The 8,669-nt window shown below is 38.4% G+C and overlaps 2 protein-coding genes across 2 annotated transcripts; one reads left to right on the top strand and one right to left on the bottom strand.

The window, feature by feature from the left end:
- Positions 1 to 323: 323 nt before the first annotated feature.
- Positions 324 to 1,974, top strand: LOC113702481 (universal stress protein PHOS34). The gene is made up of 4 exons (XM_027223713.2): positions 324 to 696; positions 790 to 899; positions 1,004 to 1,122; positions 1,690 to 1,974. The coding sequence occupies exons 1-4, from the start codon at positions 522 to 524 to the stop codon at positions 1,769 to 1,771; spliced, it is 486 nt and encodes a 161-aa protein (XP_027079514.1). The 5' UTR covers positions 324 to 521; the 3' UTR covers positions 1,772 to 1,974.
- A 694-nt stretch (positions 1,975 to 2,668) lies between these two features.
- Positions 2,669 to 8,450, bottom strand: LOC113702480 (glutamate decarboxylase-like). Its single transcript, XM_027223712.2, has 7 exons — positions 8,248 to 8,450; positions 7,935 to 8,139; positions 4,507 to 4,707; positions 4,094 to 4,308; positions 3,762 to 4,015; positions 3,611 to 3,663; positions 2,669 to 3,499 (listed from the first exon to the last, which is right to left on the bottom strand). The coding sequence occupies exons 1-7, from the start codon at positions 8,331 to 8,333 to the stop codon at positions 3,020 to 3,022; spliced, it is 1,494 nt and encodes a 497-aa protein (XP_027079513.1). The 5' UTR covers positions 8,334 to 8,450; the 3' UTR covers positions 2,669 to 3,019.
- Between the last annotated feature and the right edge of the window lie 219 nt (positions 8,451 to 8,669).

Genomic DNA, 8,669 nt, shown 5'->3' with positions numbered 1-8,669 from the left:
CTTCCAAATTTTGATAGGAAGTCAATTGAGCACATCAGGAGACAGCATGTTCACATTCTCTTTTTCAATGTTAAGTCCCTTACCAGTTATGTAATTATATGTATGAGAGATACTAATACCTTCCCGTGCTGTCGGTCAATTGAAAATACTACTATTTAAACTTAACTTCAACAATACATTTATCCATATCTTACCAATAGATCCTTAAGTGGCTCATATCATGTGCTTTGAAGGACCAAAAGTGAAAAGCAATGGCGGATTAGAGGGGCTTGATTGAAATGACACCTTTATATATACTCCAACACCTACCGCCAAGTTCTCTCAAGAACATTCTCCTTCCTTTAAATTCAACACAATTCCTTCCAACACCCCTTTTGAAATGTACAGTTGTACTGCCCACCGTATTTGATATTTCACCATTCCACCATTACGTCTGATAAGTACCCTGCTTACCATATTAAACCTCCTTGCTTCATACTTCTGTTTCAGATAGAAAAGAGAGCAAACTACGGAATTGAAAGATGGGAAAGGCACGCACAGTGGGAGTTGGGATGGACTACTCTCAGACCAGCAAATTAGCTCTCAAATGGGCTGCTGATAATTTGGTCGAAGGAGGGGATAGTCTCATCATCATCCAAGTGGTTTCACCCAAAGTCGAGACTACCAATAAGCAGCTCTTTCAAGACACCGGATCACGTAGAAGAATCAATCAATAACTTTCTTTACGCATGTTTATATTTGTTGTTAGCTTGATTCTGAGTTACTTTTGTTGCTAATTGGCTTTCTCAGCATTGATACCTCTTGCGGAATTTAGAGAAATCAACGTGTCTAAGCATTATGGACTTAATCCTGATCCTGAGGGTCTTGACTTGCTTGACATGGTAGCCAAGACCAAAGGGGTATAGTACACACACTCTCTCTCTCTCTCTCTCTGATAACGCGTACAAAGTTGTACTGTACTGAGATTTATGTGGATGGTTGTTTGGTTTGTGAAAATTTGCAGGTGAAGGTGGTGGCCAAGGTGTATTGGGGGGATCCAAGGGAGAAGCTGTGCGAGGGTGTGGATCATCTTAAACTTGATTCCCTGGTTGTTGGAAGTCGAGGTTTAGGAGCCATCAAGAGGTAATTAATCAACCAGTGATGATCATGATTCTCACTTGTTTGGTGAGATTATGAATTTTACTTGCTCTGATTATAGATATCCGAACATCATCATCATTTTTGAAACGCTGCAATTAGATATCCAAACTGGCTCTCCTCCGTTTTTATGATCTTCTCTTACCTACCTTTCTTTTTTCTTTTGTGTTTGTGATCTTACGTAAAACCTTGGACTACTTCTTAGGAATCCTGAAGAGGTTATCAATTCAGCAGCGATGATCATGGCTTTCACTTGTTTTATGAGATTATGAATTTTTTTGTAAACTCTTTAGCCGACCATAATCATCATTTCCCAAATGCTTCAAATTAGACTAAGTACAGCCGCCGTGTAATTATTTGAGAAGGTACCCCTTTTTCTAATATTTTTCTTAACATCATATCTAACCCTTAAGCTGATAGTATTTGGCAAACTGTTATAAATCCCAGTCCAAGTAACGCCATTCAAGGCCTCCTCTTTTGTTTTAGTAGTGTTCATTAATATGCTTACCTGATTTGTAATCTTCTAATTAATGAAAGAATTGATACGTGCAGGGTGTTGCTTGGAAGTGTTAGCAACTACGTGGTGCAAAATGCACTGTGTCCAGTCACTGTCGTGAAGGGGCCACCCAAGTAAGGAGGTTTTTGTCTTCTCACTTGCTGGTAATTTTTGTGTCTGCGAGATACAAAAGCCGAAAGAAGGCAAAATTTAAGAAATTAAGGAAGCGGTGTGATGTGGTACTTATTAGGTTGTTGGATAATATTCAATGAGACACTTGTACTGTCTTTTGGGCTGTTTATCACCTTATCGTAGTAATATATGTTTTGGTTGTTGATGGATTCCACTGGACGCGACATGATAAGATGTGTTCTCATGACTTTTTGTCTCTGTATTGTTTTCGGCCTAACCCCTTGTCATGTATCTGCTCATGGCACCAAGAACTTATAGCAGATTAGCAGTACTTGGGTAGATATTTCCTCGAATTATGTCAGTACACGTAAAGCGATTCAATTAGAACGAAAACTGCCAAGACTCACACTTGTTTGTCTACGTCCGATTTTTTAAAATTCAATGGCCGGAATTGTGCCACATCATCATATCAAGTAATGTGACTCAATTTGGATTATTATTGGGTCTTTCAAGATCGCATCTAGCCAAGTTTTGGACAACTTTATGTTCCTCGAGGATTGCAGCTGCGGGTTAGGTAACGGGCGAGTTAAAGGGTTTGCCCCGTCCCGTTGTCAAAAAACCGCCCCCGCCTTATCCGTCGTGGTCGTTTTCTCTGTCCCCGCCCTGCCATGCTCCGCTCTTGCGTGCCCACAGGGGAAAGAAAGTAGCAGCAACCTCTCCGCAATGACAATTGATCGTCACTTTCAATAATTCACAAATGTTCAATCAGAGCTTTGTACTTGAAACGTTTAATGAAAGCAGCTCATCAGAGCTCTTTTTGGCAAGAGAACATCTTAATCCTTTGGAAGAAAGTAGAAGAAATGCCAAATCTGCCTTAACTACTATGATCTGGTAATACAGGTATGACTAACCCAGACATGGAGGGCTAATAGTTTCATTCATATAAATTTGCTAGCAACTTGTGTATTGGCGAGCTTGTTAAATGATAAGACTATCATGCGCAAACATATTAAAATAAGATAAGACTGGCTCACTTCTCTGTTGAGAATCCAGATTACAGAAACACAATATACCGTAATCCTTCCAATACAACTCTGATGGGGAAAAAAAAAAAGAGGTAATCTTCCCAATACAGCGGGGATGACAACTCATAGATGCAGTCCTAAACGATCAAACTCTACCACGCTCAAGTCCAAAATTACTCACAAAGTTTACTTTTACCAGCATAAGTTCCAAGGTTTCGGTAACAATCGATCAGCAAACGCCATTGGTCCTCTTCCTGTCCGCGACCAACTTTTTCCAGGCTGCAGTGATTTCCAACTGCACCTCGCGAGTAGTTTTCTTGACAAGGGCCACATTATGAGCATTCTCGTCGTTGCCTGTCAACTTGGCTGTGACTTTGGCAGGGAGAGTATCAAGTTCGTGCAAGACCTTGTCGATGTCCAAGACAAGGCGCTCGGCCAACGTCCTTGAAAAGTCTTCTCGTATCACGACGCGCAGAACTGTTACATGCTGAGCATCAGGCGGCATGGTGTAAGCCGGCACAATCCATCCAAAGCGGCGCAGCATCTCTGAAACCTCGAACTCATTGTGACGGCTGTTGTCTCTGAGAGAGAATGCTACCAATGGAACTCCTGTATCTTTTGATATGATGTTGAATTTTCCTGTCTTCTCCAATCCCTCTTTCAGTACCATTGCATTTTCTTGACAATTCTCCATTACGTTCTTGTAACCCTGAGATAAATAGAGATCCCATATTAAATTATTATGATTCTAACTGCATATCATCCTAAATATCAACAAAGCCAGCAATGCTGATGATGCCTTCTAGGCTTTAATACCTACCTCCTGACCTAGCCGAATGAGCTGATAATATTGGGCAATGACTTGACTAGAACCTGAAGACCAACAAAAAGTTGTGTGAACTTTGAATGTTTGTTCAACTAGATCAGGATGAGGCTAATTTACATTATAGACTTTGAGAAAAAAAGATTACCTTTAGAGAAATTGAGAGTGAAAGTGGGCTGATCAGCACCAAGATAGTTAATATGGAAGACAAGCTCATCAGGCAGGTCCTGCTTGTTCCTCCAGATGATCCAACCAATTCCAGCATATACAAGTCCATACTTGTGGCCACTAACATTGATGCTCTTCACTAGCGGCAGCCTGAAATCCCACTCAAGTTCTGGGTAAAGGAATGGTGCGATAAAGCCACCGCTTGCTGCATCCACATGAATTGGTGTATCCCATCTGCCAAGCACAGATATAATAAGACGCCAAAGGTCTTAGAGGAGTTGTGCGATTTCAAAAAAAAGAAAGGGGCATTACCCTGTTTGTTTATTCTTCTCTAGCAAGAGGTCATTCAAACGTTTGACATCCTCGAACTCTCCATTAAGGGTGGAACCTAAGATAGCAGCAACACAGATGGTGTTCTCATCCACCATCTCCACTGCTTTCTCGGGGTCCATCACATAGTATCCATCTCTCAATTTCACCTCTTTTAGCTCAACTTCAAAGTATCTTGCAAATTTCTCCCAGCATACCTGTAAAATTTGATGGCATTACTGAAAAATGAAGCTCATTATGGACTTAGTTCCCAAACAGAACATACCAAGAACGCATATTCTTCCCATATCATGATAAACCACGGCTCGCCATGCATCGCTAAATCTTTTTGGCAGACTCTAATAGTTTAAGCTGTGGATTTACCACAATAACTCTGGTAGAGAAGCAAAATGTACCTGGACATTGGCACCAGTGACAATGTTAGGCTTGTCATAAGGTTTGCCTAGTTCTTTCATCTTGTTCTGCCACTTTCTCTTGAATGCTAAGCCTGCAAGCATGATGGCTTCTGATGACCCTACTGTTCCCACTCCAACAGCAGCCTCTCCATCTCCAAGAGGTGCATTGAAAAGATGGGCTATCATGTTCACACATCGGTTCTGCATCAGAAATTAGATCAAAGGCCATCAAAGTTTTATACAATCACTTAATTTGTTAGCATTGGATCCAATATGTGAATGAGAGTGCTAGCAGTAACATGTCAACAATATTTTTTTCCGGCCATAGAACGCCTTCTTTCAATGTCCAGAATTGCAGGTCCTCTATCAGTCCTAAACAAATTTGATTTCATGTTTCCAACTTCGGATCACCTAATAATTTCAAAAAAAAAAAAGAACTGTTTTCTGCATGTAGAAAGTTCAATTCTCAGGCGGAATTCAGTAAAAGGAGGATAAAATGCATCCTCCTAGGCAGCATACTTGTGTCTTCTCTTATAGAAAGCAGGAAGTTACAATTGGAATTGAGGTATACATTTGTATTACTATTTTCGTTTTTCACAAGACAGCATAAAACAAACAACGATGCAAAGTAAAAGTTAGATACTAAAGCATATTCAATTTTTTTTTTCTCAAGTATCTTACTTTTGTGACGTTAATTCATTCAATTAATGCACAAAAGAAGAAGTAGATGCCTCTGACCCTTGGTGTAAGAGGGAGAACAGGATGCCATGATTGGACAAACCACGAAGCTTCTCCAAAGCAACTTTCGAGCTATTCAATTGTAATCTTTGCCAAACACTACTATCACTTTGTACAGATATATCATTGCATATCCTAATGTTGATTAGCGAGACATATTCGGTCCTCAATTGTGAATTAAAGGGCGAATACGACGTACATAGATCCGAAAAGAAATTTTAGGTTGTATGTTTTTCAAGAACATATTTTTCAATCACAAAAACTCCAAAAAAAAAATAGCAATAATTTAATCAGACCAAATGAATTCTTTGAATTGGTCACTTCACCAAATGGACACCGAGCAAGATATGCTAGATATTTTTTGGTCCGTAGCGTCGGCAAAAAAAGTCAAGAAAGGGATGTAATTATGAAATCATAAAGCTAGTAGTGACTGAGTAGTGATATCGCACCAATCGGGTGAGGGCCACTGCAAATAGAAGGTAAAGTTGTGGGGCAGCATTGGTCCGTATTTTCTATTGTTCCTGAGACCCAATATGGTAGTTTTGACTAATTGATACTAATAGCCAGAAATGATATTTTACCTAAAACCCATCTTTGATGTGAAGTCGACAAATGATAGTGCCATGTTCGGGCCTTCTATGTACTTTACTTTGGGTCCAAACCTAGGATCCTTTTTCTTTTTTTATTTTTTTTTTCGTCATCTTGTCTGAACATTGTAGGAAGGAAGCTCAACGAATTCTCCAAATCTGAACGTGCAAATAATTCTTGAAGAAAAAACACAGCAACTGGTCCACTCCACTGCAAATACGTTCTCATTGACTAACGAATATATCTTAGAAATTGAAAGTGGAAAACTTTTGAACATTCCCAAAGTAATAAATTAACTGACGGAGGCAATGACCTAAAAGCTAACGCAGCATCTTACCTTTCTTTCAACAAAGAAACTGTACAGGGCTTAATATGTCAATCACAATGAAATAAAGATTTTGATTTTTCAGTATCCCGACAAAGAAAAATGTACGCCTAAGAATTTGGCACGAGTCGAGACAGACGACACAAGAATGTAGTGTACTACTATTCTAACTAGCCTTCCAGTTATGGAATGGTGCAAAATTATTGGAGCGGTCCCAAATTGTCCACTTTCCATACCGATTATTGTTTATGGGATGTGGTACCAGCCTTGTCCTTTCGGTTGGCTGTTCAATTAAGAGCCCCTTTGAATTATTACTATTTTTTTTTTTGAAAATTTTTGTGAAAAAATATATTCTAGCGATTTGATGCATATAAAATAGTAAGATGATTGAAAAATGTATTTGCAAAAAATATAATTTTTTTTTTGAAAAAAATGTTGGAAAAAAATGATGATCGAGACAGGGCCTAATTTTTCTTCCAATAGACAAAGAGGTAAGGAAAACAGGTGGAGTTGGTTAAAGAAAGAAAATGATAGCCCAGGAGTTACGACTCAATCCGCCCTTGATTTCTTTAAATAATGAACCAGTTATAGTAGTAATTAGTACTGCAACTAGGCTATAGCTAAGAGGAGCAAAGTGAAGTCTAGTGATACAATATTCAAAAAAAAAAAATGTATAGTGATACTACCAAGTCCACTTTTTTTTTTTTTCCTTTTTTTAAAACCAAGTCCACATTCTTGATCAAATGTGGACTTCCACTTGTTGGAGGGCATCTTCAAGACTTCTTCTGCCCATCAAACCGCGGCACTTACCCTATGTAGAATAATTCCAGCCCTATAAATAAATGGAGGGACCACGCTCCAGGAACTCCACAGAACATGCAACTAGCTAAAATTTATTATGACACTATTTATTTAATTGTAGAAACTATTTGAGTTGAATGCACTTTGCAGCCTTGAAATGTTCGGATTTAGCACTTAAACCCCTCCAAAGTCCAACTATCAATTGTGGCATTTATGATAGCCTGGATACAGATCAATTTTATTGTCCATTCACATGTGAAAAAAACCTAATAAAAACCCTTTATCTTTTAAAAAATTAGGCCTTGTTTTGACACAAAAATTTTTATATTTTCGATGAATACATATTTTTCAATCACTTTTTTTTTTAATTTTATATTTATGAAATTGCTATAATATATTTTTTTTCTATAAAAACTCGTAAGAAATAGCAATCTAAACGGACTCACACCCTTTCAAAGTAGCAATTTGACATAAACTTTTTTGCGTGAAAAAATAATGCTCCATCAATTCGCGTTTTACGTTGGGAAAGAAAATTTCAAATCAAGATTAAAAAGAAATGCCAGTAGTTGAGCTACCATTCCATATTAATCAAGGAGCTGATTGTCTTATTAATTGTGAATGGCTAGTTTAATTCCAACGCGATTTAGGTTATTGAAATATTTTGCAATAAACTAAAAAGTTTGCGGCACTATATTCCCATAATTGATAGTTTAGGGGATAAAATGCAAATCTCAAATAGTTGAGGGGTGTAAATTACAATTGACACCCTTACCACTTTTATACGATTATTGACGGGAGAGATTCAATGTCCCTTTCAATAAAGAAAGGATACAAATACTTGATTGGCCGCAAAGTTCGGTAACTTGGCGCTGAAGTGAGATGCAACACTATACTAATATTATTATCATTAATATTGTCGCAAATTAAAGCAGAAAAAAAAATTAAAAAAAGGAAGAAGAAGAAGAAGGAGACTTGCCTGGAGCTCAGTGGTGACTGGGTATTCATCCATGTCGACGTAGTTCTTGTTAATGGCAGCCATGATGAGCTTATCGCATTCTGGCTCCATCCATGTGGTCACGAAGGATGCCAGATTCAACCTCGGGTTTCCATCCAACATTAGCTCGTCGTTGATGATCTGATAAGCTGCTTCTTTTGGAATCGAATTCTCCGGCATCTTAAACCTTCAGAAAGAACAAAAATACGTAAGAGTATAATTAACTTACTAAGGCATAATCATCACCAGATAACGCCTCATCATCATCATCATCGAGATTTTTTTATGTACAAACCGGGGAAGAGAAGCTCGAACATAGCGAGAAGCGAAGGTGGAGTGGACGGAGACATCCGATTGGGATGCAGTCTTGGAGATAACCATGGTGGTTTTGAGTGATTATTTTTAAAAAAAGAAAAAGAAAAAAACGATTAGAGACTTTCTTTCAAGAGTAAAGGAAAAAGGCAATAGTGGCTTCTTTCCGTGTATGACGAAAGTTTGCAGAGGAAGTAATATGATATTTATAGTGCAAGCGAAGGGCCGCGGAAAGGTAAAACCGTAAACAAATTAATTATGGAAAAAATGGAGATTAGGAAGCGATTAGACGGTGGGCACCCTTGTTAGAATAATCACGGATGGTCCATCCTTTTTGGTCAATAGATGCGACAAGATAGGATTATTGCATGTCCATGGTGTTTATGATGGCATGCGTGGGAACAT

The sequence above is a fragment of the Coffea arabica genome, chromosome 7e (genome assembly GCF_036785885.1).
Source record: "Coffea arabica cultivar ET-39 chromosome 7e, Coffea Arabica ET-39 HiFi, whole genome shotgun sequence".
NCBI lineage: Eukaryota > Viridiplantae > Streptophyta > Magnoliopsida > Gentianales > Rubiaceae > Coffea > Coffea arabica.
The sequence above is the reverse complement of the archived record's forward strand: the minus strand, read 5'-3'. Positions and strand labels throughout refer to the sequence as shown.

What these genes read in the sequence shown, in the direction of transcription:
- LOC113702481 (XM_027223713.2), top strand. Translation starts at nt 522, where the DNA reads ATGGGAAAGGCACGCACAGTGGGAGTTGGGATGGACTACTCTCAGACC. An exon ending in CTTTCAAGACACCGGATCAC is followed by an intron (nt 697 to 789) that starts GTAGAAGAATCA and finishes TGGCTTTCTCAG; the next exon opens with CATTGATACCTCTTGCGGAA. An exon ending in GGTTTAGGAGCCATCAAGAG is followed by an intron (nt 1,123 to 1,689) that starts GTAATTAATCAA and finishes TGATACGTGCAG; the next exon opens with GGTGTTGCTTGGAAGTGTTA.
- LOC113702480 (XM_027223712.2), bottom strand. Translation starts at nt 8,333, where the DNA reads ATGGTTATCTCCAAGACTGCATCCCAATCGGATGTCTCCGTCCACTCC. An exon ending in GTTCGAGCTTCTCTTCCCCG is followed by an intron (nt 8,140 to 8,247) that starts GTTTGTACATAA and finishes TTCTTTCTGAAG; the next exon opens with GTTTAAGATGCCGGAGAATT. An exon ending in TCATTCGGCTAGGTCAGGAG is followed by an intron (nt 3,500 to 3,610) that starts GTAGGTATTAAA and finishes TATTTATCTCAG; the next exon opens with GGTTACAAGAACGTAATGGA.